General features: G+C 58.8%; 13 protein-coding genes across 13 annotated transcripts; 8 read left to right on the top strand and 5 right to left on the bottom strand.

Annotated features, from left to right (window-relative positions):
• Positions 1 to 235: 235 nt before the first annotated feature.
• RET2 (uncharacterized protein) lies at positions 236 to 1,912 on the top strand (the record flags this gene model as incomplete). Its single annotated transcript, XM_060596739.1, has 4 exons — positions 236 to 238; positions 280 to 319; positions 355 to 1,168; positions 1,204 to 1,912. The coding sequence occupies 4 exons, from the start codon at positions 236 to 238 to the stop codon at positions 1,910 to 1,912; spliced, it is 1,566 nt and encodes a 521-aa protein (XP_060453702.1).
• Positions 1,913 to 2,925: 1,013 nt separating this feature from the next.
• On the top strand, positions 2,926 to 3,357 carry CcaverHIS019_0111530 (uncharacterized protein; the record flags this gene model as incomplete). Its single annotated transcript, XM_060596738.1, has 1 exon — positions 2,926 to 3,357. The coding sequence occupies one exon, from the start codon at positions 2,926 to 2,928 to the stop codon at positions 3,355 to 3,357; it is 432 nt and encodes a 143-aa protein (XP_060453701.1).
• A 411-nt stretch (positions 3,358 to 3,768) lies between these two features.
• APT1 (uncharacterized protein) lies at positions 3,769 to 4,575 on the top strand (the record flags this gene model as incomplete). The annotated part of the gene is made up of 4 exons (XM_060596737.1): positions 3,769 to 3,854; positions 4,018 to 4,308; positions 4,378 to 4,498; positions 4,534 to 4,575. 4 exons carry the CDS (start codon positions 3,769 to 3,771, stop codon positions 4,573 to 4,575), a joined length of 540 nt encoding a protein of 179 aa, XP_060453700.1.
• Positions 4,576 to 5,414: 839 nt separating this feature from the next.
• CcaverHIS019_0111510 (uncharacterized protein) lies at positions 5,415 to 6,746 on the bottom strand (the record flags this gene model as incomplete). Its single annotated transcript, XM_060596736.1, has 1 exon — positions 5,415 to 6,746. One exon carries the CDS (start codon positions 6,744 to 6,746, stop codon positions 5,415 to 5,417), a length of 1,332 nt encoding a protein of 443 aa, XP_060453699.1.
• A 442-nt stretch (positions 6,747 to 7,188) lies between these two features.
• On the bottom strand, positions 7,189 to 8,616 carry CcaverHIS019_0111500 (uncharacterized protein; the record flags this gene model as incomplete). Its single annotated transcript, XM_060596735.1, has 1 exon — positions 7,189 to 8,616. One exon carries the CDS (start codon positions 8,614 to 8,616, stop codon positions 7,189 to 7,191), a length of 1,428 nt encoding a protein of 475 aa, XP_060453698.1.
• A 592-nt stretch (positions 8,617 to 9,208) lies between these two features.
• MGS1 (uncharacterized protein) lies at positions 9,209 to 10,396 on the top strand (the record flags this gene model as incomplete). The annotated part of the gene is made up of 1 exon (XM_060596733.1): positions 9,209 to 10,396. The coding sequence occupies one exon, from the start codon at positions 9,209 to 9,211 to the stop codon at positions 10,394 to 10,396; it is 1,188 nt and encodes a 395-aa protein (XP_060453697.1).
• Positions 10,397 to 10,678: 282 nt separating this feature from the next.
• NOG2 (uncharacterized protein) lies at positions 10,679 to 13,212 on the bottom strand (the record flags this gene model as incomplete). Its single annotated transcript, XM_060596732.1, has 3 exons — positions 10,679 to 10,771; positions 10,816 to 11,958; positions 12,349 to 13,212. The coding sequence occupies 3 exons, from the start codon at positions 13,210 to 13,212 to the stop codon at positions 10,679 to 10,681; spliced, it is 2,100 nt and encodes a 699-aa protein (XP_060453696.1).
• A 1,169-nt stretch (positions 13,213 to 14,381) lies between these two features.
• CcaverHIS019_0111470 (uncharacterized protein) lies at positions 14,382 to 15,118 on the top strand (the record flags this gene model as incomplete). The annotated part of the gene is made up of 2 exons (XM_060596731.1): positions 14,382 to 14,455; positions 14,515 to 15,118. 2 exons carry the CDS (start codon positions 14,382 to 14,384, stop codon positions 15,116 to 15,118), a joined length of 678 nt encoding a protein of 225 aa, XP_060453695.1.
• Positions 15,119 to 15,462: 344 nt separating this feature from the next.
• N19M (uncharacterized protein) lies at positions 15,463 to 15,974 on the top strand (the record flags this gene model as incomplete). Its single annotated transcript, XM_060596730.1, has 4 exons — positions 15,463 to 15,486; positions 15,621 to 15,678; positions 15,749 to 15,832; positions 15,928 to 15,974. 4 exons carry the CDS (start codon positions 15,463 to 15,465, stop codon positions 15,972 to 15,974), a joined length of 213 nt encoding a protein of 70 aa, XP_060453694.1.
• A 106-nt stretch (positions 15,975 to 16,080) lies between these two features.
• Positions 16,081 to 18,112, bottom strand: MGS1 (uncharacterized protein; the record flags this gene model as incomplete). The annotated part of the gene is made up of 7 exons (XM_060596729.1): positions 16,081 to 16,398; positions 16,436 to 16,621; positions 16,659 to 16,825; positions 16,862 to 17,397; positions 17,431 to 17,559; positions 17,602 to 17,751; positions 17,787 to 18,112. The coding sequence occupies 7 exons, from the start codon at positions 18,110 to 18,112 to the stop codon at positions 16,081 to 16,083; spliced, it is 1,812 nt and encodes a 603-aa protein (XP_060453693.1).
• A 919-nt stretch (positions 18,113 to 19,031) lies between these two features.
• On the top strand, positions 19,032 to 21,060 carry CcaverHIS019_0111440 (uncharacterized protein; the record flags this gene model as incomplete). Its single annotated transcript, XM_060596728.1, has 5 exons — positions 19,032 to 19,175; positions 19,208 to 19,273; positions 19,305 to 19,955; positions 19,992 to 20,110; positions 20,145 to 21,060. The coding sequence occupies 5 exons, from the start codon at positions 19,032 to 19,034 to the stop codon at positions 21,058 to 21,060; spliced, it is 1,896 nt and encodes a 631-aa protein (XP_060453692.1).
• A 274-nt stretch (positions 21,061 to 21,334) lies between these two features.
• CcaverHIS019_0111430 (uncharacterized protein) lies at positions 21,335 to 22,542 on the top strand (the record flags this gene model as incomplete). Its single annotated transcript, XM_060596727.1, has 4 exons — positions 21,335 to 21,396; positions 21,431 to 21,604; positions 21,649 to 21,829; positions 21,907 to 22,542. The coding sequence occupies 4 exons, from the start codon at positions 21,335 to 21,337 to the stop codon at positions 22,540 to 22,542; spliced, it is 1,053 nt and encodes a 350-aa protein (XP_060453691.1).
• A 523-nt stretch (positions 22,543 to 23,065) lies between these two features.
• On the bottom strand, positions 23,066 to 23,767 carry CcaverHIS019_0111420 (uncharacterized protein; the record flags this gene model as incomplete). Its single annotated transcript, XM_060596726.1, has 1 exon — positions 23,066 to 23,767. One exon carries the CDS (start codon positions 23,765 to 23,767, stop codon positions 23,066 to 23,068), a length of 702 nt encoding a protein of 233 aa, XP_060453690.1.
• Between the last annotated feature and the right edge of the window lie 1,826 nt (positions 23,768 to 25,593).

Here is a 25,593-nt window from a genome sequence, read left to right as displayed (position 1 = left end):
TAGTCTGGGAGCATGTATCTATATTCTAGCGCAAGTGCGTGCCCGTGCATGTGCATTAAGAGCAGAGCGGGCGTGGGCTGAGGCTGGGCTCCTGGAGGTGGAGGGGTGACGAATCTTAAATTGGCCTCCCTGTTTACCCGCACGACTACAACCCTCCACGCCTCCACGTCCATCCGCGTCCACTGCTCCAGAGTTCAACTCGCATTCACAACAAGACAGCAGCAAGCGCGCCGACATGGTAAGTCCACAGGCGGCCTAAGGGACTCTAGTAACACCCAGGTCGTTCTCGCCGCGTCCATCTGCACCCGAAGCGGGAAGCGTGAGTATCGCAACAGGCCGACGGGCTGACCCCAGCGCTGCTTTCTCGACAGTTCCGCCCTATCCCGCGCTCGCGCATCGACGGCCTGCTTGCGTCGTTCCCCAAGCTCATCCCCGCCAACTCGCAACACACGACGGTCGAGACGAACGATGTGCGTTTTGTGTACCAGCCGTTCGAGGAGCTGTTTGTGCTCTTGATCACCAACAAGGGAAGCAACATCCTGCAGGACATCAACACGCTTCAGCTGGTGGTGCGCCTCATTTCGTCACTCACGCCCTCCATGACCGAGGCAGCGATCCTTCACCACGCGTTCGACCTGCTGTGTGCGTTTGACGAGGTTGTCTCGCTTGGCTACAAGGAGAACGTGTCCCTGCAACAGGTGCGGAGCGTACTCGAGGGCGAGTCGCACGAGGAGAAGATCCAGGAGATCATCGCGCGCAACAAGGAGGCCGAGGCAAAGGAGGAGCTCAAGCGCCGCGCCAAGCAGCTCGAGATGCAGCGCCGCGAGCAGCAGCGCAATGCGCAGGCGTCGCGCCACGGAAGCGGCATGGGGGGGATGGGCGGGGGTTACGGCGGCATGGCTGGCGGATACGCGCCTGTGGCGTCAACTCCGCGCTTCGAGGCACCACAGCAGGAGTACCGCACACCATCCCCAGCACCAGCTACGTCCAAGCCCGTGTTCAAGGGCAGCGGTATGAAGCTCGGCAAGAAGGGCCGCCAGAACGACCTCATGTCGGCGCTCGGTCACGAGGTTGAGCTCGAGCCGGAGCCGGAGCCGGAGCTAGAGCCAGAGCCAGAGCCGGAGGTCGCCGTGTCGGCGGACGTCCTGGACAAGGTGGAGCAGGAGAGGTGAGCTATATATCAGAGGGACAAGCTGACAGCAGCGTGCACGTCACGATCAAGGAGGAGCTGTCGGTTACGATGCACCGCGACGGGGGGCTGGAGAACTTTGAGCTGAAAGGCGACCTGGACCTGCGCATCTCTGAGGCCGACTACGCCAAGCTCAAGCTCACGCTCACGCCCAACGACTACTCGGACCTGCAATTCCGGCAGCACCCCAACGTCGCCAAGTTTGCGCCCAAGGGCGACAAGGTCATTGCGCTCAAGGACGCGAGCCGCTCCTTCCCAGTCGGGCAGGGACTCAAGGTCCTTCGCTGGAGATTGGCGTCCAAGGACGAGAGCAACGTGCCTATTACTGTGACGGTCTGGCCTCAAGGCCGCGGTGACGGTACCTCGGACGTTGCGGTCGAGTACGAGCTCGAGGCGCAGCACCTGACGATCCGCAACCTCGTCATCTCGATCCCCATTCCACCCAACGCCCTCCCCGTTGTCGCAGACCCAGATGTCAACTGGAGCGCGGACCGCGGCGCGTTCACGTGGACGATCGACGAGGTCGACGCCGACTCGCCGAACGGCTCCCTCGAGTTCCACTGCGACGGCGACGGCGACGCCTTCTTCCCCGTCAACGTTGGGTTTGCGGCCGCCGGCTCGCTTGCCAACGTCGACGTTGCGAGCGCTGAGCTCCTCGCTGGCGGCGACGTCACCTTCTCGCAGGAGAAGGTGCTCACGGTTGACAAGTATGAGATTGTCTAAGCAGAGGCTTGGACGGAGTGTAGCGGCAAGATACAGATACAGATGCACCAGGATCGGATAGAGTCCAGGGTAACTTGGCGAGCACGCGGGCGTCGGCAGCTAATGCGGCGAGGGGTGCCGCATGTTTAACGAACGTCATCACCTCTCACGACGGTACAATCAGCCAGCTCTCGATGTCTGTTGTATACCCTCTTGCTAACAACAATATTTCCAGAACCGAGCAACGAACCTTCCTCGCCACCACGGTCGGTTGACTCACCCACCGCTCCTTCCCTCTGCCGATTACCCACCTTCGCCGCCTTCCTCCACTTTTCCTTCCTCTCACCAACCCAACCAGGACCGCGCACGCAAGAGAAACTCCAAGGGCCTGTCGATGCCTGGCACCGCGTCCGTAGCGGAGACATCGACGTGGACCAGGTTGCCAAGCATCAAGCGCGCGTGAGTCTCGTCTCTTCGTCACCTTCCCTCCTCCTTCTCACCTACATCCACCCTTGAGTAGGAAGGAGGAACTGAACCTGATGTGCAATGGGATCGTGCGGGCTATCTGATCTGACGACAATCCCGTGAGGCGATCCGTTTCAGGTGCGAAAAACGCGCTTCCGAGTAAGCAGTTGAAGTCAGCGTCCATCAGTTCCATCAGTTCCATCAGTTGTATTATCGCAGCGTTGTATTATGGTAATTGCATACCATGGTCGGGGAGCACGCCGAGTAGTTGAGGGGACGAGTTGAGCTGCGGAGCTCGGAGCCTCATTGCCCACGCGGCGCTGTCCCCTGGTGCTCGATCGCCGTTTGGTTTGTCCTCCACACCCACGCGTGTGCCCACGCGATCTTGCTACCGGATGTCGTTACTGACGTCCAAGCGTAGCAATCAGAACCGTGAGAGCGGTGCCAAGTGGGCCAACTAAAGTGTGACTCTCCTCAAAGACGCCCCGTGCGCAGCCGTGCGTGACCTGGTGACCTGTTACTGGGGCGACAATCCCTCCGCTAGGCTCTTTCATCCTTGTTAACAAACCATGTCCCTCCGTTCGCACCTCCGCAACCTCTTCCAACGCTCAAAGCGCAAGCCTAGCACCGCTCAAGCTCATCCTCGTCCCCTCTCAACTTCCACAACCTCGACCACCTTGACCACCTCGACAGTCTCGAGCGCTACCACGGCATTCCTTGGTGACTCGCCGTCATCTAGCACAAATCTCAACATGGCCGACGACGTCCCCAACCACAACCCCGCTCCCGCTCCCGCGGCTCCTATCTGCGACCCCCGTTCTGAAGTGGGCGAGGCTCGCGCTGCCGTCGAGGTGGCCCGCAAGAGTGCAGACGAATCCCGTGCCACCGCTGAGGTGGCGCGCCTGGCAGCCGACGAAGCGAGCAAGCGCCGTGAGGAGGCTGCCGCTTGGCGCCACACCGCCAGCGAGACCGAGACCAAGATCGAGATCAAGGCCGAGTAGTCATTCAAGCAGAAGGATCCGGCCCATAATCCGACGTAGGGCCCGAGAACAAAGCTATCTAAGGACGTAGTGATGCACCGTAGGCTTCAGAGTGGCAGTGGCAGTGGAGGCGGCGGTGGAATTGGCAAACCTGCAGCGGGGTTCAGGGAGGGAGAGCGGGGCGCAGCTGCCGACTAGCACGAGTGACTGACATGGCCCCGTCGCGGTGTCGATCCAAGCGACCGCACAATCCGCACTAGTTCGTGCACTCCACGTCAACATACGTGTGCTGTATGGATGTCTGTGGCACATGTTACCCATCCGAATGGAGTGGAAAGCACGCCCGCACGTGGTTCCATATCGTTACGTAAATCTCTCTCCGGATTTTTGTTTTGAACGTGTGTACACATTGTTGTTACCGCTCTGCTCACCATGTCCGACGTCGCGTACCTCAAGTCCCAGCTGGGTGTTCACCCGGGGTTCCCCAAGGAGGGAATCACCTTTATTGACATCTTCCCGTGAGTCCTTATTTCCCCATTGCGCGGTTGAGCTCTCCACCTCTCCAGGAGGTCTGCATCCTGGCGGCCTCGCAGCCTCGCAGCCTCAGTACGCTCAAGCCCACCGATCCCACATAGTCACTCTATGATGAATTCGCGCCGCTGGTGCCTGTGCTAACCCCAGCCTCCTTCGCGACCCCTTTACCTTCGAGATGCTCATCACCCACTTTGTCTCGCACATCGCCAAGGTGCACCCCGGTGTCAAGCCCGATGTCATTGTCGGCCTTGACGCCCGCGGTTTCCTCTTCGGTCCCATCATCGCCATGCGCCTCGGTGCGGCATTCGTCCCCGTCCGCAAGGTCGGCAAGCTCCCCGGAGACTGCTACGTTGCCGAGTACACCAAGGAGTACGGGGTGGACCGGTTCGAGATGCAGAAGGATGCGATCAAGGAGGGCCAGACGGTCATTGTCGTTGAGTAAGTATGCCTGCTCTACCCCGAGTCTGGGAAACAGACAGATCAAGGGTTCCTAGCATCTGACACCAGCGACCTCATTGCTACTGGCGGATCGGCGGCTGCGGCCGGCGAGCTTATCCGCAAGGCCGGCGGCAAGACGCTCGAGTACCTCTTCGTCGTTGGGCTGCCGTTCCTATCTGGCGCTGACAAGGTGAGCTACGAAAACGGGTTTCAAGCTTACAGCAGCTCGACGCGCCGTCGTACTGGATGGTCGAGGCTGAGGACTAGACCTCCCATTATAGAAATTAGAGCCTCTGATGACATCTTGGGCAACGAGCTACTCGGGGGGCGGTCGAAAGAGACGGGCGAACGGTTGTAGTAGATGACTGACCCCTCCCTCCTAGTGACTGATCGTGTCGCTCAAGAGCTCAAACAGAGGGCGGCACTGCTAGCTGCTCAGCCTCGTGCAGTGACCCAGGCACACTGCACCCACGATCAAAGCGCCCTCGCGGCAAGATCTCGCCCGACATGCAGAGCGAGCCACTCAGGCAACCTGCACATTCCCGTTTGACGGAGAGTGCTGCCGCGTCGGGCGCTGTGTTTTTGTCGCGTGCCGTTCAACCGCCCGACCTCCACCCAGTTCAGGCACATCCACCTCCACCATGCACTTCGACATGCAACTGGCCAGACAACCCTACACTTCACCGTCGTTTCTGCTTTTCAAAAGAGACGATTCCTCCTAGCCGACTCGAACGACTGACCTCGACATTACTAGTGTCGCGCTCTACCAACTGAGCTAAGGAGGAGATCAAGCTGCCTCGTAGCCGACTTGAACGACTGACCTTGTCATCGCTTACGAGTGACACGCTCTACCACTGAGCTAACGAGGCGCTTGTGAGATGTGTTGGGGGATTATACAACCCCCCGCACGAACAGGGGTTTTTTTTTCAGATCACTTGAAAGAGAGACGCTTTGAGGCTGAAGGACGGTGCCGGACGTCGTCAGCGGGCAAGTGAATGGGACGGTGCAGGACGTCGTCGGCGGGCAAGTGAATGGGACCAAGTGCATAAGTCTAGCTGAGGCCACGTCGGGATAGGTCTGGCATGGCGATGAGATCTTGCCGAACCCTAACCGTCGGCAGCGAGCTCTCGTCGGCGCGATCCCTCGTCCTCTAGATACTCCTCCAGGGTCTTGTATGTGACATCGTAGGGTGTTTTGTTGTCGTATTCGAGCTCCTCAAGCTCACGTGGGCTCATAGACGAGCCCTTGATAAGGCTGGAGTGCCGCAGCTCGTGGCGAACGGCCTTGAGGATCTCGCGCTGCGTGAGCTCTGTGTCAGGGAAGAGGATTTCGAAGACGGTCAACAGCTCGCCGTCTGGGAGAAAGCGGAGCTTCTCCAGCCCATAAATAACGTAGTTGCGGCTGCGAGAGGATATGATAGTCGACAAAGTGTAGATGAGTCGATCAGAGCAGACGGGGAAAGGATGGCCAGGCCGGTCGTCATCGCTGTTGGAACTCTCCTCGCCGTCCGAACCGTCGTGAGTGCCCTCGATCTCATTTTGGGAGTCGGGGTCTTCCGTGGCAGCAGGAGGAGAGTATGTGCCCTCTCCCTCCCACGTCGGGTTGAACACGATTTTCACAATGGGAGAGTCCGGTGGCCGACGAAACATCTGGCCGATCGACTGCAAGTCTGCGCCGTAGATGCTGTGCCCAAACCCCTCTAGCTCCTCGGAGAGATCAGTATCAATCCGGCGACCGTCTGTCGGGAGGAAGAACACCAGCTCGTGGTTCACGTGCGGTACAGGCGCCTGTCCTTCGCGCACCCCGTCAAGGAGTGCGACACCTCCGGCATCGAGGTTGCGCAGCACCAGTTTGCGTGTGCGTATGCCTCCGAGAAGTGCGCAATGGCCAGAATCGCATGGGCACTGTACCCCGAAGGAATGAGAGCCGCGCGGTTCAGGTGCGACGCGCACGATGTCGAGGTTGGGCAACAGGGACTTGGCGTGCGGGCCGTAGGCGTAGCATACGCATGAGTGATGTCGGGTAATGGTAAGCACCCGGACGAACTTCAGGAGGGGGGCCTTCATGTTAACTGTGGACGAGTCTCCAACAGGCATGGTGTCTGCTGTACTGTTCCAGACGGCAAACTTCTTGAGATGTTCGGGGACGTGCATCGTGCATTCGCCGCGCTCCTTTGCGAGACCGCACTCTGAGAGCGCATCTTCGCCTCCGTTGCCCACCAACGCCCCGCGGAAGAAGGCCTCCATGTTCGACTGGCTGAGGCAGACAGTGTGATAGAGCGCCCGCGCAGCTGGAATGTGGAAACGCCGAGACACACGGAGGCAGACGGCGCGAGCTTGGGGTGCCGCGTACTCCATGATCGAGTCTATGATATGGGGGCATTGCAGGACGCGCTGTGTCGTGTCCAGCGAGTAGGCGATGGTGTGGTGCTCGGTCATCCTGTGGGTTAGAGAAGCTGGGATCAGGTCGGGTGGGAGCAGCACTGATTAACCGCCGTTAGATAGTCGTGTTGCAAAGTCGCGCTGATGGGAGACCTGACGTCGAAGCTGTGGAGGTGGAGGTGGAGGTGGAGGTGGATTGGCACGTGACTGGAGACGGAATCAGCAGTAAGTTGTTGTTGCTGGCAGCGGAAAGGCATGTCCCGGGTATAGTAATTAATTCAGTATACCAATAATAGCCGTATTCAATACAAAGGCAGCAGCACTGCCGCCGAGGCAACGTCCTCTACCAAATCAACTGTACATTCTCCTATTCTATAGACAAAATAACTACCATGGCGCTCTCCAAGTGTCGGGCTGTGTTGACTCTGCTATCATGGGTATCGTCCCTCCTCGTGTTACCCAGAAACTGCACATAATGGGATGAACCGTTGGTTATAAATCAGCAATCAGCAGTCAGCTCGTAAAGACGCCCCCCTTCATCCTTGAGATACTCGTTGAAAGTCTTGTAGGTAATCCGCTCAGGATAGCCGGGGTCGTACTCGATGTTGTCGTCCCCAATAGCGAGGAAGAGTGAGCCCGTACGAAGCTCGTGGCGGACGAGGTCGAGAATCGCGCGCCGCGTGAGCTTCGTGTCAGGAAAGAAACGCATAAAGACCCCGATGAGGTCACCGTCTGGGTACCAGCGGAGCTTGCCCATTCCATAGATGGTGTATTGGGGATGGGCGTATTGAAGAAAGTCTTTAATGCCATAGACAATGTCGTCAGGGGTGACGGGTACGTGGCCGTGGATAAAGGCCAAGACATCGTCTGACTCGTCCCAACCCTCCCATGTAGGGTAAAAGACAATTTTGACGTCGGGCGCGTTCGGGAAACAGTGCCCGAGCTCAAGCAGACTGCGGTCATGCCAGTAGGTCATGTTCTCGAAATCGGACACGAGACGACGACCGTCCATTGTGAGGAAAACGACGAGCTCCTGGCAAATAGGAAAGGAATCGCCATTGCCTAGGCAGAAGAAGGGCTCCAAGGGAAGACCATTCCCATCAAGATTGCGAAGAACGAGCTTGTGACACTTGACATTCGTGAGTAGCATGCAGACTTCCGCATCGCACAAACGGAGGAGCTCGAAATTCTTAAAGAAATCCGAGGCGACTCGCACCACCTCGAGGTGGGGAAGAAGATGTTTGATGTGAGGCCCATAAATGTGGCAGTTGCAGGCATGGTGTGTGGAAATGGTGAGGACGCGAACATGCTTGAGGAGAGCGAGCTTGAAGTTGGTGGTGCACGGCACACCCTCGGCTTTGTCGGAGTCAACCGAGGCACCCTCCCTGTCGCGTTCCTCCTTGTTGGGGTGCCCATCGTTGAGCTTTGAGGTCTTGGCCTTGGTAGAGGTGGTGGACGTGGCGGAAACGGGGAAAGTAATCGGCTGGGCGATAGTCTCGTCCTCGCTGGAGTGCGAGGAGTTGTCGCTCTCGTCGTCGTTGAAGTTGAAGTGGTTGTCGTTAGGACTGTGAATCTTGCATTCGGGGTGACCATTGTTGAGCGGACACTTGGCAAGCTCCATGTCCTCGTGTCCGAAGCCGGTACCAATGAGAGCTCCGCGGAAGAAAAGCTCAAGGCTGTCACCGGCACGGCCGCCAATGTAAACGTTGCGGTAGAGAACACGCCCAGAGGACTCAAAAAGAGAACGGGAGGAAAGTAGGCAGGCTCGCTGGGTGCTGCGGGAAGAGTACTTCAAGATGGCCTCGAGGATGTGAGGACACTCGAGGATGCGCTGCGTTGCCTCCGCAGGGAAGGGTTTGAGGGAGGTAGCAGCGTTATTGGAACCAACCTCGGCGTTCGAGGAAGGTGTGTGGGTCGGCTTGGACATGGGTGTTACGGAACTCTTCGGAGGTAGATGGTTCTGAGGAAGGAAGGTTGATACAACCTCGGAGGATGGTGTTGGACCTGGATTGGTAAATGTGGATATGGACCGCGGAAGTGAGCTCGTTTAGTAGTGCGTTTGTTGCAAGTTGGCCCATTTTGGACCAGATACGGGACACTCACGAGGCTGGGAAGGTTGAAGATAGAGAAGACGTAAGAGAGGCAGTTGTGTAAATGGAAGAAGTGAGGAGGATGGATGAAGATGAGAGTGAGTAAGTGAGTGAGTGTGTGTGAGTGAATAAAAAGGAAGGAAGGGACAGTCGTTGACCGGACTGTACGACCAATTTAGACTTACAAGGCCTCGAGTGCGCCCTCAAGGTAGCGAAAGCGGGTAATACTCCTCCAGACACCACTCTAGACATTCGATTCATGGTACATGATGGTTTCTTAAGGAAACCTTCCCTATACACTGGTCACGTGAAATGTTCCTTGCCTCCACATTCGCGCCCTGGCAGCACCCATCTCGAAAGTTGCACCGCTCGCGTTTGTCCATCCTCCTTCCGCCCCCTACCAACCATGCGCCCACGGGCGTGAACATCATGTCCGTGGAAATCGACTGGTCGCTCCTCTCCGAGCCCTCCCCAACGGGGCAGGCGCTCGCCGAGGGTCTCATGGCCGCCCTCAACCAGCAGCTCAACACGGCAGCGCGCCCCTCCTTCCTAGGCCCAGTGACAGTCAGCTCGTTCGATTTCGGCAAGGTCGGTCCGAGCGTCGAGATTAAGGACATCCGTGACGTATGGCGTGCCTTTGACGAGGGTGATGAGGAGGGGGATGCCGAAATCGAGGCGCGTGAGCTCGAGGCCGCCCAACTCGCCGCCGACGAGTTCGACGAGCCCCTCCGTTCTCCACCCCCGCCTTACGCTGTCCACCCACATCCAACCTTGCATCAACCATTACCCATCTCACCGAGGCCTCGACGGGGCCGATACCCATCGCATGTGGTTGCACCGGGACGCGCTGTTGCGCTGTCGGGGTTGGGATCGCCCGACGACGATGAGGGCGAGAGCGTGCATTCTGGTATAGCGACCCGGTCTGTTGCAAGCGTCGGGCTCGGTGTCGGTTCTCTAGCTCTCCGGAGGCCGTTCGGGTCACCGATGCGCGTGTCACGCCCTCCTAGCCACGTGTACTCACGAAACGACCTCGGGGACGACCACCGCCCAGCGACCCAGATTGGGACGGGCCGGGCGCGCCAAGACTCAGCGGCGCCCGCGTCGTCCCCGCCTCCGAGCCCTCCAGTCCGTCCGGCGGGCCTCGAGAACGACCGCTCCAGTTCGATCCCACCCGTCCAGATGCACCTGCGCGTTGAGCACGCTGCAGACCTCAGCCTCACGCTCTTCACCTCGCTCCAGGTCAACTACCCATCCCCGCTTTTTATGAGCCTCCCGCTCAAGCTCGTGATTACAGGGCTGACTCTTGCCGCCGACGTCGTCATCGCGTACTCGTCTCGCAAGAACCGCGTGCACATCACTATAGTTGACACGGGGGACGACGGCACCATGGCAGAGAAGCACGACTACAACGCCCCTTATGCATACGGCCAACACCAACAAGTCGATCCAGGGCACCGCATTCTACCTCACCTCCATATTGAGAGCGAGATCGGACATGCCGACGCCCACGTCCTCCGTAACGTTGGCAAGGTCGAGCGGTTCATCGTCAACGTGGTCCGCAAGACGCTCGTCGACGAGCTCGTCTTCCCCCACTTCCACACCATTGCGCTCCCATAACCCGAACTGCTCCTCTGTATTAATCCGAAGAAGCGCACCACAGGTGCTTCGCGACCACCTGTGCTGCTGAGAAGCAACCTGCTGTTTCGCGCCTGTCTAGATGACCTTGGAGCGATGCTCGGCGCACTGCAGTAAACTCTCCACGGGTGTTTCATGTTGGCACAGATGACACATCGTATGCATTAGGATACAACAATGTTACACAAGGTCTGGGCATCTAAAGTGCCAGCCCCACCGATCGCTACAAGATGACCAAAGAACCAACAAGACAGCGGAAGCAGCCTACTTGCGCGCCACCTTCTTCTTGTCACGCCCGCGCTCGCGCACACTGGGGTTCTTGGGCGTCTTGCGGTCGCGGTTGCGATTCTTGACGTTCTGTCTGTCAGCTTACTGTTGTGGATGGTAATAGGTGGACTCACGGCAAAGGTGTAGAAGTTAGTGGCCTTCGTCTTGTTGGTAGTCATACGCTTCTCCTTTGAAGGTGCGTCCTCGTCCTCATCGTCCTCAGCCGCAACCTCCGCCTCGGCGGCGCGCTTCGTCTTCTTCTTAGGCGGGGCGTCGGCGTCGTCTGGGAAGACGTCCTCCCAAGCAAGGTCGGCATCGCCATCCTCCTCCTCAACGTCCTCATCCTCATCGTCTTCCTCCTCCTCTTCGTCGTCGTCCATGTCCTCATCGATCTCGTCCTCGACCGCAGCAGCACCCTCGTCGCTCTCGGCGTCGGCCATCTCCTGGTCGGATTCCATGCCGGCAGGACGCTTCGAGTCGTCACCCATAAACTTGGGCATGGTGATGATCGACTTGAGCGACTGCTCGACGCCCTTGACCTTCTTCTCGCCCAGCAGCTTGCCCAGCGCACGCTCATGCTCCTCCATGATCTTGGCTGCCTCACCCGACACCTCGGTGACGACGCCCTCCGCAGCGATCTCGCTGTCAGAGGCCTTGGAAGGCGGTGGGACGAAAAAGGGGATCTTGCCGCGGATCCAGTCGTTGAGTACCATCTTGGCTGCACTCTCGAGATCGGGCTCGCCGCCCTTGAGCAGCTTGCCAGACTTCTTGGCGATCGAGCTGAGGAGGATGGTTGCGCCCTCCTCGCCGTGCCAACCATCGGGTCGCGGCTCGAGGCCGTACGTCCTCTCGAGGTACTCCTTGCGCACACGGTTAAGGAGCTCGGGGATGTGCTCGGCCGGCGTATCGAGGTTCTCAACACGCACGACACCCTTCAACACCGTGTCCGACTCGGAGTCCTTCGCACTCAACGGCACGACACCGGGGCAGTCGATGAGGTAGATGCGGCGCATGAGGGTGATGTACTGCCACACCTTGGTCTCGCCAGGGATCGGGGCGACGGTGCACACCTTCTTCTTCTTGAGCGTGTTGATGATGGAGCTCTTGCCAACGTTGGGGTAGCCGATGAAACCAACCGAGATCTGCTTCTTGTCCGAGTGCAGCACTGAGAACTGGCGGAGCAGCTGGATGAGTGCACCCTTGCCGAACGAGTTGTTGATGGCCGCGTGGAAAGCGATCGTCGGCGCCGAGAGCTGGAGTACCGACTTCCAACGAGCCTGAGGTGTGAGCGCAAGCGCTAAGCGTTGAGATTCAAAACCAAGAGATGTATGATCCAAAACTAAGGAACCCGGACGAGGGTATGCGCAAAGGCGGTCCAGACTCCAACTCTATCGGTTCTCCATCGTCTCCCCTTGGCCCCTCGCCGAACATCCAAAACGGATGACAACTTTTTGGCCTCCGAAACCCAAGACGGGCACAGAGGTGGGGCACTGGCGGAGAGACGCTCGTTCTTCCACTCTCGTAACAGCCAATTGTGTAGAAGACGCACAATCACCCTGACAGGAGTGTGGGATGGGAAGGGGGAAAGAAAGGAAGCAAGATAAATGGAATGAAGCAGATGGGGGCAACATGTGATACGCGGGAAGGAGACCAGGAAAGACACTCACAGTAACCCATCCTGGGACCAGGTCGCACTTGTTGAGGACGTAGATGAGGGTCTTGTGACTCTTCTCCTTCTTAAGGTATTCCACGACGGGCTTGCAGCGAGAGCCCATAGGGTCGCGGGCATCGAGGACATGGATTACCACATCCGACGAGTCGAGCACCTTGTAGAGCTCACCCCAGATACGCCGCGACGTGCCCTTCTGGTAGATGGGAGCGGAGGCGAGCGAGCGGGCGCTGCCGTACGCTGCTTCCCTGGCCGCCTCCTTGACAGCTTGCGCCTCCTCGAGGGTCATCATGGCCGCAGCCTCGTCTTCAGCGTCATCAATGGCGGCAGTGGCCTCGCCGAGCTCCGCGAACGAGCCCGTGTTGAGGCGAGGGCGCTTGCGCTGCGACTTGGGCCCGAACGTGTCTGAGAACGGCTCGGTGTCGACAATGTGCGGGCGTTTGCCAGTAGCGTTCTTGCTCTCGTCCTGGATGAGGCCCATCGGCAGGCGGTTGCGCTTAAGCAGAACTGAGAGCGGGTCCTTCTTGTGGTTGGCAAGCGCAGTGCGGAAGTGGTCGAGGGCATCCTGCGAAATTACTCGTGTGTTCCCGAACCAGCGCTTGTCGGGCTGCACGCGCCCAGGCTCGGCCTCCTTAGACTGGAAGGCCGCAGCCTTGACAATCTTGCCGTCGCGGTCACGGACGGCCTTGCCGCCGTTGAGCATCTTGACGCGAGAGGCCGACTTGGCATCGCGGTAGAAGTTCTCACCCTTGACGCGGGTGACACCAGTGGCGAACTCGCCGACGAGTTTGGAGCCCGAGGCAGACTTTCCCTTTACTCGCCCATGGCCCTCCTTGCGGACAGTGTTCTTGCCTTTGCCCATGGTGAAAAGCAAGTTTTGAGAGGGAGATGAAGGAAGAAGGAGAAGGCAGAGAGGTCAACTCAAGTGCGTAGGCCGAGGGGCGAGGAAAATCTTGTTGCCCAACCCGCCCTCTACATTTTTGATCCCGTTGGTGCCTGAAAAGTGGAGGTTGGCCACCTCACTCACCTGCAAGATGCAACAAGATGCTGCCAACGCCGTGTTGATCTCAGCTTGAGCAGCTCACGATACGAAGCGGCCACTGCCTATGATATGGGAGCATCGGAGGGGGCTAAAAAAATTCTGTATTAATAAGCTTGTCGTCGCGAACGACGCACTCTGCCCCACTGCCCCACTGCCACGCTACCACGTTCGATCTCTGATTACCTCAACTTGAAACTGTTTCCACGCTCCGGTACAATTCACAAGTGCATGCTTACAGAATGTACAATCTGCGGCCAACGCCACTCATCCCAACCCAGCTCGATAGTTCAGGCTCCAACACCCGAAGTGAAGTCTATGTCCTCAAACCACACAGGAACCTTCAGCCCCGTCGTAGTTGAGGCGACCCTCGTTGTGAACGAGGTGCGACGAGACGACTATTCTTCTCAACGTGTCTCCATGAGATTATCCGGGTGTGACACTGGATACTGGACACGGTATCTGTAGCTCAACGGATCGTCGGCGGATATTGCGAGTTAGTGATTGGGTTTGTTCATTGAAGGTTCAGTCACGACTTTGGAGAATGAACCGGGACGCTCATTGCTTTTTCAAGGTGCTGTGCATCAGAGTAACAGAGTCATAGACCCTCAAGAACGATGCTGAAGAGTGTGGTTGAGAGGTGATCAGTAGTGAACCGCCACTTCACGTCCGAGTCGGATATACGCGAGGGCGAGCGTGTAGCTCGGCCAACCCCGCGTGGACTGGAGGTGTATTCAACTGCGGGCACATAAACGGACCTCCGACTGCTCACATGGCTGACACAGGATACCGTCCGCCCGTGAGGTCGTGAGTCGCCCCGTGTGTGTGTCGGCTTTCCTCCCGCACGTTCGATCCCACCCGTGCTGCTGAACGCCGCCTCGTATCGTCCCCGTTCCCGGCACAGCACTCGCTCTTCGGACTCCTCGCACCTAGATAGGGAATATATCTTGATGTCATATTCGTTCCAGTTCTCCACCACCCTCCGCCCAAAGATGTCTGCCAGTGACTCGAGTCGGCCTGGGTTCTCGACTCTTGCCATGCGGCGGCGCGCGGCCAACCCCGAACCGTGAGTATCCGTTTTCCGTTAACCGCGAACAGTGCTAGGGCTGCCCACTGACTTACAAGCCGTCGTGGGCCATCCAGTTTCCTTCCACTACCCCCTCTTCCTCCCGGCTTTGTGCCCACTTTCATCAACGTCCAGGTCCGCGTGAGAGGTAGGCAGATTAACCCTCTCGCGGTGCTTGACCCCACCCGCGGCTGGACCCAGAGCACTCCTGGGCCCGCTACCCCTGGGCAGATTGTGTACACGGGTCACGGCGGCTGGCCGCACAGCAGGAACTTTGAGTGGGATGTTGAGGGCATGGAGTTAGACCGGCCCCACTTGAGGAGGGCGTACGCTCCTCAGTACCCCATCCCTACCCGCTATATATACCAGCAGGAGCGCGACCAGATCATGACCGAGGCGGGCCGCATCCTCCTCCGCAGCGGAAGTGTTCCCATGTCGGGCGACGAGATCACGCGTGTCATAAACACCGTTCATGATCTTATCCTACGTGCCAACGAGCTCTGCGACGGCGTCTCTCTCGAGGCGCACTATTCCCTCGTCGTGTTTCTCCAGACGATCCATGGCAGCCTGTGTGTCATGCTCGAGCAGATCGCGCAGGTCGAGGTCGATCCTACCCGAATGGCGCCTCCCGTAACCGCCGCGCCTGCGCCTCTGTCCGAGTAGTGCGAGAGTTAACGTTGCAGCTGACCTGCTGATAACAGCTTCCCCCCTCCACCTCCATCACCATAGCCCAACCCTGTTCATTTGACAGCAATGCCTCGAAGAGGAGGTCGAAGTAAGCATCGTTCCCAGACATTCCGCCCACGCGGTCCTGTTATTAGTCCCCGTCCATATTAGTCGATAGAGTTAGAGATGTGAATCCTGTGTATATGTGTTTTGTCTTTCATCGTAGTGGCTATGACTTTCAAGTGGAGGTCACGCGAAACCACCGTGGGAAAGATGAAACCCGTCCCTCATCCGACCATCTCGGACGCGGCCCAACCACCTTCTCCAACACTCCGCTCACCATGTCCGGCCTCTACCGCGCCATGGTACGTCCACGCTTCGCGCATGACCCAATCTAGTGTCCCACAGTGCAACGATGCTCGCGTCATCTCTTGTGCTGGCTTTGCGGGCGCTGAAATTGCGTGCAGCTAGCGCCTCATGATCATCAGCTGACGTCCAGCAACGCACTGCGCACGAGCAGCCCGTCATCTTCTACTCGCTCGTCATCGGGTTTGCGGGTGAGTCTTGGCGGAAGAGAGATTGTGGGATGCGACTGCAACACGTACAGAGAACCGTCGCTGATTCCAGGCCCCGCGCTTGTGTTCGGCGTCCCCCCCATCCGCAAGCCCATGGGCTGGCAGCCCGCGAACCGCGTTCCTACCACCTATCCCCGTGAGTATACGCGACGGTCGATGCAAGGCAATCCTGTAGGGTTCCAGAGCCGTACAGGATGGTGACCGAGTCCAGACGCGACGGCTGACACGCAGTGCCCGACCGTCCCCGCCGCCCAACGACTGGCTACGAGGACGCTTAGACATAAGGAGCAGAATGCAAACGTGAAGGAAAGTGCTGTGCTAAGCGTGGCATAGGACTGGATCTCGGCCCGGGAGCGGTACGGCTGGCATAGAGATTCATGACAGCTACCGGCTCCACTCCACTTGTTGCCTGCCTTCGGGCTGACTATCTGTTCCGTGTGCCAGAAGCGTATCATCACCGCTCTGCTGGGAATTCCGGTGGACGGCCTCGCCGCGCATGAGTCTCGCGTCCCTCACTGCACGCCCAGGCCACGGCGCGCCGCCGTTGCAGTCGTCCTCCCACTCTTTCAGTTTGCCCTCGTCCCACATCTTATCGTCCTCCTCAACCAAGGCCGTTCGCAGGATGCTCTGCGTCGCTGGCACCGGTAGGAGTGACGAGTTCTTCTGCAGGTCACGTGGGAGGTAGTCGTTCGTAACGGGGTGCTGGAGTCAGCGATGGGAGGGAGGGCGGGGTGCTCACTGCATAGCCTGGGTTGTACGTGTAGCCGCGACCGTAGCCCAGCTGTTTCATGGTCTTGGTCGGGGCGTTGCAGACTTGGAGTGGGACGGGAGGAAGTGGAGCTTGATGAGCCAGCTGTGCAGCGCGGTTGTAGGCCGTGTAAGAGCGAGTCGATTTGGGACTCTCGCTGAGGTATGCGACCAGATGCTGGAGGTCAGTTTGCGTTCGAATCATCAGAACTCACCGCCAGGTTGATGCGGCACTCTGGCATACCAATGAACTGGCACGCTTGATATGTGGCGATAGCGAGTGGTAGAGCTTCGTTGTTCGCCAACCCTACGTCCTCAGACGAAACGACGACAAGTCGCCGTGCGATGTACAGCGGATCTTCTCCACCTTCCAGCATCCGAGCTGTAAGTCAGCATTGCCGAGACAATCCTTGCGTACCTAGCCAGTACATCGCAGCTGATCCGTCGCTCCCACGGATACACTTGTGGAGTGCCGAGATCATGTCGTATCGCTCGTCTCCGCTGCGATTATATCCCTTGCGAAGCCCGCGACGTACAGACTCCATGAGCTGCTCGTCACGCTTCGCCAGCGCTGATTCCGGATCGTCATCCTCGTCCAACGTCGTCTGCACGGGCATGGCGCACACCTGCAGCGCCAGTTCGAAGCCGTTGAGGGCCTGCCTTGCGTCGCCGTCCGCTACTTCCGCCAGGAAGGAAATCAGCGGGTTGGGCAGCCGCGGTGGGTCAGATACGCCTTTTAGCGCGTTGGTGAGGATCTTCTCCAGGTCCTCGACTGTGTGTTTGGCCAGCGTGAATACTTGGCACCGTGAGAGCAACGCGCCGTTCACCTTGAACGATGGGTTCTCGGTCGTCGCGCCGATCAGCTGCACCCACCCGTTCTCGACGTAGGGGAGGAACAGGTCCTGTTGTGGGCGCGTGAAGCGATGGATCTCGTCAACCATCATAATCGTCTTCCTGCCGTCAGTCACGCTGGGAGGTGCAGCTCACCGGCCGGTCAAGGACAGGCCGTTCTTGGCCTGTTCAAACACCTGACGCACATCCGCTGTACCCGAGCTGGTTGCCGACAGCTCTTTGAAGTCTGCGTTTGCGTTGCGAGCAATGAGTCGCGCCAGAGTCCTGTCTGTCAGCCAGAAGGCAGATAAGGAATAAGAAACTTACGTCTTGCCGCTACCTGGTGGACCCCACAGGATACAGCTTCCCACGCCGTCACCCGCCTCAATGCGCGCCCGCAACAGGCTACCTGGGCCCACGAGATCTCCCTGCCCGACGTATTCCGATAGCGTTGTCGGCCGCGAGCGTTCTGCGAGTCTGAGGTCAGTTACGTCGACGTCTTCTGAGCTTACGGCTGGGCGGCCTTGAGCGCGTTGATGCGCGGCTTCTTATCCTCCCGTGGAAGCTCGGACAGCGGCGCGCGTTTGGCGCCAGCCTTACCGTTGCTCTGAGACGCCGATCGCGACTGAAACATAGGCGCCGGGGCTCGAGCTGGCGGTGTCTCAGCTTGCGTCATGTCCACCAGTGAGCGTTGCGAACCACCCGCCGGTAGTGGCGAGGATGGGCCAGCCGCAGGACCGGGACACCGCAGGTCGAGGTGGAGGTTGATCTCCGGGGCTGGGACGCTGCGCTCACAGACGGGACAAGTGACGACGTCGGCCTGCCTTTTAGCAGTCATGGCGTTGGCTTTGTGGAGTAATGTTTGTTGACACATGTTCAGACGGTCGCGTCGCGTCGAGTCCGCTCATCTTGCGTACATCCGAAGTATCTCCCGACACGTGACATCACCGAACTCGACTTTGAGCTTTGTGATTCTCGACTGCCCACTCTGTCCCTGCGTCGCCCTCAAGAGTCCTCCCGCTGCTACTGGGCAGCAATCTGACCTGGAGTTACCCCATGCCTCTCTCTCAGACTCGAGGGCCGCAACAGCGATGAGGGGTTGGGGAGCGACGGGGACGACGACCACATGAACGTCGAGGAGCTCGAGCGCGCAACCGATACGCCATGGTCCGCATCTGCAATCCTCCTCCTGTCCCCATGCGGCCTCTCGCTGCGCACTCGCGAGGCCGTGGAACAAGCTCGGTTGGTAGGAAACCTTCATCCGGTAAGCCCAAGTGGGGCTAATGTGCCGCCCGTGATGGCAGTCGCAAGCTGATCGTGAGGATCGACCATGAGAAGATGGCAAATGGGCTTGATGATCTCAATCGTGGTACTATTCCTGCAGATAGACTGACCGCCATTGGAATCAGGAGCCGCGGAACGTATCGCATAAAACAGCCCACAGTTGATCTACAACTCAATAGTGGTCAACTCTGTTCTGGTCGGAGTGATAGAGGTGAACGCTACAAGGTGCCCATGGTCCGCTCTGCCCCACTTAATATGCATCGTGAGAGATGTGTCAGTTAGCCGTCCCTTTATTCCACTGTAGTTTGTAAAATAAATCAACTCTTCACTCGAGATTTGCAGGGTGGATACCGACCTCTTTTCCCGAGATTGATCCGGTCACGTGTATCTATTTGTCACGACGAGAAGTTGAAAACGACGTGCAGCACTCTGCAGCAACCACAAACATGTCTGCGTCCGAAACATCAGCCACCATGTCGGACAAGCGCAGATTATCAGACGCAGATGACGGGTTTACCGTCGTTAGCAAGCGCAAGCAGCGCAAGATGGACCGGCACCGGCCCAAGTTCCATTACGATACGGGCTACTTTACCGGGGCAAAGCGGATCGGGATTGCGGTGCGTCAATGGACGCGCATTACTGACAGCAGCACATCCGCGATCTGTCGCTGTACATTGTGGCCGAGGCGCAGAAGCCGCAATGGCTTGTGGTCGAGGTGGGTATTTCCGCGCCAGCGCTAATGGCAGCATCACTCGGCCGTGACGCACACTGTTGTTGTGCTCGCGTCCGGCCTTCTGCCAGAGCACCTGGGCTTGGAGTCGCTGAATCCCAATGACCGTCTACCTTTCAGTACAGCAGCGGAGGGATCGCGCGTCCCCATGGCCCAGAAGTTGTGGGCGTATGGATGTCCGACGCGTGCGCCAGGCGACAACCGCCGTCTCCACTCGGTGATGGGCACGTTACTGCGCGCGCCCCTCCCCGAGGCGCTGAGGAAGAAGCGCGAAGGCGAGATCAAGAAACTCAGCTCGAGTTTTGTCAAGGGCCGCGACTCGACGCCGCTCCTCTACGTCCTCACGCCTGACGAGATGGTCGCCAACGGATACCGCCTCCCGTCATATGTTGAGAGCAGCGACCGCGTGTTCATCCCCGGAGACGTTCCGGCCCGCGACGCCGAGATCCTCGCCAAGGCACGCGAGAGCGCTGAGATGGGCGCACAAGGGTCTTCAGCTGGCGCTGTTACGTTGGCCGCGAGCGATCGTAAGGTCGTCGAGCTCAACGAGGCGGGGCAGCGCACCAGGGGTAACGTCCGCGCTGACGAGGGATGGGTCGAGACGCCGCGGGCGCAGGGACCACCTCCCAGTGATGAGTACCTCGTCCGCGCGATCGATTGCGAGATGGTACATTAGCATATGAAGGAGAAGAGCTGACCGCAGGTGCTGTCAGAGGACGGACAGGAGCTCGCACGCGTGTCTGTCGTCGACCTCGAGACTGGCGAGGCCGTGTTTGACGAACTCGTGACCCCGCCGAAGCCTGTGACCGACTACGTGACTCAGTGAGCTCTAGTTTTATTCCGGAACTGACACCAGGTGGTCAGGTATGACGGAGAAGCGCATGGCCAAGGCAAAGTACACGCTGGAGACTGTGCAGGAGGCGCTGGTCACTGGGCCCAATCCTATCATCACGCCGCACACCATCCTCCTCGGACACAGCTTGGACTGCGACATGGCGTCGCTCAAGATCCGCCACCCTCTCATCATCGACACTACCCATATCTACCGGCACGCGCGCGGACCGCCGTTCAAGCCAGCGCTCAAGTGGCTGACGAAGAAGTGGTTAGGGCGCGAGATCCAGGGCGGGGCTGACGGGCACGACTCGCGCGAGGACGCGCGTGCGTGTGTCGACCTCCTCCGCATGAAGCTGCAGCACGGCCCGGACTTTGGCGACCCGAACGTCGACTCTGAGTCGGTCTTTGAGCGCATCAACCGGACGGGTGGCAAGGAGCGCCGCTCTCTCGTTGCCGACTACGGTAACCCGCGCGCGTGGTTTGGCGCAAAAGCCACCACCGTCGTCGCGTGCACGAACGACGACGAGGTCGTCGACGCGGTCGCTGAGCAGGTGGGCGAGCACGAGTTTGTGTTTGCGCGCCTGACCGACCTTGCAAACGTGCAGAACTGGAACACGAGCAGTGAGGGGATGAAGACTGAGGACGCAGATGAAGAGGTTCTCGACGCTGCGCTCGCCCGCTTTGACGCGCGCTTGACCCGCCTACACGAGTCTCTGCCTCTCAACTCTGCCCTGGTTGTGTTAACGGGACATGCGGACCCGCGGCCCATGCTCCTCCTCGCCGCGCGCCAGAGGCGGTTCGAGGCAGCGTACAGTGCGGCGAATGGAGACACGGGGGCGATACCGGCCGAGGACCGGTGGACGACTGCGGACGACCGCGACCTTGAGGCTGCGACTGCGGAGGCGCGGCAGGGCATGGCGTTCTTCTGTGTGCGGTAGCAGTGACCAGTTCAGTGGAGAGTTTGAGGTGAGAGAGTCTAGATATTGGGGATACATGCGACGGAGTATTGTAGCATACTTGATGCATTGTGGGTGTGAAGAGTTGATGACTGTTTGAGGAGAATTGGAGAATGATGGAAATGGGCGGTGTAATGTGTTGAATGACGTACTGATCCGATCGACGCCAAGACCGCAGCACGAAACAACCCAACCCCATTGCAAAACCAACCTTGTCATCCCCCACTTGCCCATTCTCCCGCTTTCCCACTTTACCATGGCAGCACTCACAAGCAGCGGCGTCGAACAGGTCCTCCGCAATGAGAACACCACGCAGGAGTGAGTGCGGCGCAATAGCTTGGACTAACAACAGTGAGGCGTACGAGATCATCAAGGGATACTATGTTGCCAACAGCCGCAATCAGCGCAGCATCCAGATGATGGCAAGCAAGCTCGGTCACTTTGAGGCCGACTTTCCCCGCTTTTCACAGCAGTTCGACAAGGTGCGCGAGCGGTACAAGATTGAGAAGATTGTGCCGAATGCAGCGTGAGCTTGATCTTTTGGCCATGAGGAATGCTGACTGACCGCAGTGCCGAGTGGCCTCCACAGGACATCACGACGGCCGCGCGCCTCAGTGCCGCCCTGGGAGATCAGCGGTGCTCGGATGACGATGCGGCCCGATTCATTTCTCAGTTCGCCGAGCATGCCAGCATGAGCGACACGCATTCCCAGGACTATCTTGTGCGCAAGCTCGACGAACTAGAGCAGCAGGTGAGTTTTCTCTTCTCTTCTCATCTTTCTACCCTTGGATCGCACCGCTACGCGGCTCTCGCTCCCGCTGACGCCAGTACCCCCGCTTCTCCGGCGCGATCCGCTCCGTCCGCTCCCGCCACACCGCCGCGCGCACCGGTGCGGCCCTCAACGCGGCTGGACACCGGCCCTCCGGGCCGACGGGATTCACACGGCCACACGACCACAGCGGTCCTCCGTCGTACGGCCACCAGGGACCGCAGCATGCGACGGCCCAGCAGGCGGAGTGGCACGGCGCGGCGCAGCAGCAGTACGCTCAGCCGGGACAGTATGCGCCACCGCCAGGCGGTCCAGGCTACCAGCCGCCACAGTACGGCCAGCAACAGTACGGCCAGCAGCAACAGTACGGCCAACAGGGCCAGCAACAGTACGGCCAACAGGGCCAGCAACAGTACGGCCAACAGGGCCAGCAACAGTACGGCCAACAGGGCCAGCAACAATACGGCCAACAGCACGGCGCAAACCAGGGATACCAGGCCCCGCAGCAGCAGCAGCAGCAGACAGCATACGTCCACCCCACGTCAATCGGGACGAAGATTGTGCCGCCGCCGCCTATCCATGTGCAGGCGCAGCAGATGCACAACACTGCGCCCGAGACGACCGGGCAGTGGCGCCCGCCGAACCTCACCTCGCAGATCTTTGGATATGTCAAGCCGAGCTGGAACGGCAAATAGGTGGTAGCAATGTGGGGAGGGGTAGAGTTCGATCGAATGTTGGTATTCGTCTTTATGATACACGTACTGATCGGGCTGTGGAGAATGTGCTGACGCGGCTGGCGGCTGGCGGCTGAGGGCGGCCAAGAGTTGGCAGCTGGTCTGCAGGGGTGAGATTGCTTACGTAGACAGCGGGGTCAGCGCTCCCCGCCGGCCTTGATGGTCCTGACGTGCTGACAAGCTGGTTGATGCAAGGAACATGGCACGGTAGCGCTTCCCTCACTGCCTCATGTTTACTGCGTGACAGGCACAGAAACATGACCACAAACAGTGTGCGATCCCAGCTTGCCAGCCAGACGACCTCGCCATCGTCTAGTGGCCCGCTATCCTGCCCGACACCGCCCCTCAAACAATCTGCTGTTTACAGTGCATCGCCGCGCAGCGGCTACTACAACTGATACGAGCTCGTCTAGAGCTCGCCCATCGCGGGCGAAGAATACAATCAATGTACTATGGTGGGACCAGCCCGCGTCAACGACACAGCTTAGATGTACTCCCAGCTGATGGGGAACTCGCCGTCGTTCTCGCCGCTGGTGCTCTGGCCGTGGAGCTGCGACCAGAGCGAGGGGGTGAGGTCGAGCTGGTTGTTCTGGCAGCTCATGCACTCGTCGACAATTGTGGCCTCGACAGTGTTGCCAGTGCTCTGGTCGGTGATGCGAACCTGCTTGCCGCAAACCGAGCTGCTGTACTGCTGCGAGGCAATGGCGACAATGGCGTCACTGTTGCTGTACTTGGTGCTAGAGCAGGCGACCGAGCCGGCGGACTCGCCCTCGTTCTCAGAGGGGTTGGAGATGTCGTAGTACGAAGCAATCGAGGTGAAGCCACCGCTGACGGCGGGGCCCGACGAGGTCGAGTTGGAGCCGTCGACCTGGGCACCAGAGTTGGAGCCGGTCTCCTGAGACTGGTCGGCCGAGGTGGTGGCGCTCTCGGAAGTGGCGCTGCCATTGTCCTGGTTGGTCGAGTTGTCCTGGTTGTTCGAGTTGTTCGAGCCCGACCACTTGTTGCTCGAGTCGTTGTCCGAGTTGCCACTGCCGTTGCCCGAGTTGGTGGACGCCGAGTTGTCGCCGTTCCAGTTGTGGTGACCGCCGTTACGGTGACCACCCTGGCGGTGACGGCCGTACTCGGGAGTAGGGGCGGCGACGGCGAGAGCGGCAAGCGCGGCGAAGATGATAGTCTTGGAGAACATTTTAGTTGAGGTTGGGTTTGTGGTGGTGGTGGTGGTGATGGGCGAGTACAAAGAAGGTACGAGCGAGTGTATGACCGTCCAGCGGTGGTGTTGAAGCAGAGAGAGAGAAAGTAAGTGAGAGTGAGGACAAGCGACTGTTGTGACAGAGTATTTATGCTCTTCTGATGGGCCTCATCGAGTATCATGGGACAAGAAAAGAGGGTACAAGTCCAAAGGAAGGTGCAAGGAAGGTGCAAAGTGACATCTACGAGAGGAACGGTCATGTCAGGGTATGGGAATGAACCTTGGTCCTTGTAGGTGGGGTTAATGAGATGAGACCCTGAGGACGGGTGAACGATGGAATTACAGCCACTGCAGCCACAAGGCTGAATTCAAGGTCAGGGAGTTTGGGGAATACAGAATACAGGGCCAAGACATGGTGAGTTCTGTATTTGGATAATACCAAGAACTGGCCACCCCAGTTCTATAGAAACGCACAAGGGAACGCAAGGCAACGCAATCACATCACATCACATCAGCTTTGCGGTGGGCGGGGGTTTATGAAACTAATTCGCTGTTCATGATCCATCCCTGGCACGCGGCCCGAGCGGATTCTAGACCCATGCTGTGTCGATCTAGATCGGATTGTTCCTTTCTGTTCACCCCAAATCCATCGCCCAATGCATTTCAAGGCCTCATCTGGAACTTCCGGAACCCGCTCTCCCCTTGATAGCCCCCGTCATCTCATCTACACATGATGATGGATGCTCGATCCCACTTGATTGATGCATGTCGTCGCTCAGTCGTGCCAGCGGAGCGGGAGCGGGCCAGGTCGGTGCCCAGTCGCCCGTCGTCCCGTTGCCCCGTTGAGACGCGAGACGCGCCAGAGCCTGGTATGGGGTATGTGAACGCGCTCAACCAACGCTACATTCTACACGCTCAAGTCAAGTGCGTGTTTGTTGGGCTCTCCGTCCCTTGCAGTCGGTGCGGTGGCGCAACCGTGCTGTAAAAGTGACGTATTCGCCAATGCGGGTGTTGCGTTAAATGGGCTATTTCGGGATACGACGCCTCAACTCACGACTAGGGTTCATGCCGAGGCCCAGCCATGTTACCCAACGGAAACAAAATGCTGCGGGCAGGGGGGAATGATTCGCTCTTCGGTCGCAGTGCAGCGGGGCGGGCCGCTCTTGCCGTGCACGCGCCAACTCGGCTAGGCACCTCGAAACTCTGGCCCTCATAGCCTCCACGAAACGGTGAACCTTGCCCTAGTATACGAATAGTATACGGCGGCCCCGGCATTGACCCGACTATACTGGACCGGAATAACCCGCCAAGGGATCCAGAGTATGCCAGAGGCGTTCACCTTCCTTGCTCAATTGCCCTCTAGGGCCAGCATGGCGCAATCACAGCCAGCACTCCGCACGCGGCGGACTTTGATGGCCGCCAGGTGCTGTTCTCGTTCCAGTCACAGTGAGATCTAGCCGGGTCGGCCAACAATTGAGGGCCATCTGACACATGCGGGGCATAATCGAGGCCCAAACACACAAGACTATGGAACCTTTAACCATCAAACTGTGCCCCAAAGCTGGGCCAAATCAACGCCAAGTATTCTTGGGGTGCTTGCGGTGCTTGAGATGGTCTGAAATAGACTCTTCGGCTGTTAGACTCTTCGGCCCCGCTCAAACTCATTTCAATTGCGAATCGACGGCCGACGGCTAATAATGAGCAGATCATTACAGTTCGCTCAGCCGCGGTAAAAATTGTTCAGTACAAAGTGGGGCTAGTAGGGTAGGGCTTTAGTATGGATGCAAGTTTCCTAAGTGGCTGGCCCATGGTTCAGATCATGT

Source organism: Cutaneotrichosporon cavernicola (assembly GCF_030864355.1).
Source record: "Cutaneotrichosporon cavernicola HIS019 DNA, chromosome: 1".
NCBI lineage: Eukaryota > Fungi > Basidiomycota > Tremellomycetes > Trichosporonales > Trichosporonaceae > Cutaneotrichosporon > Cutaneotrichosporon cavernicola.
This window is presented reverse-complemented; position numbering and strand designations above follow the sequence as displayed.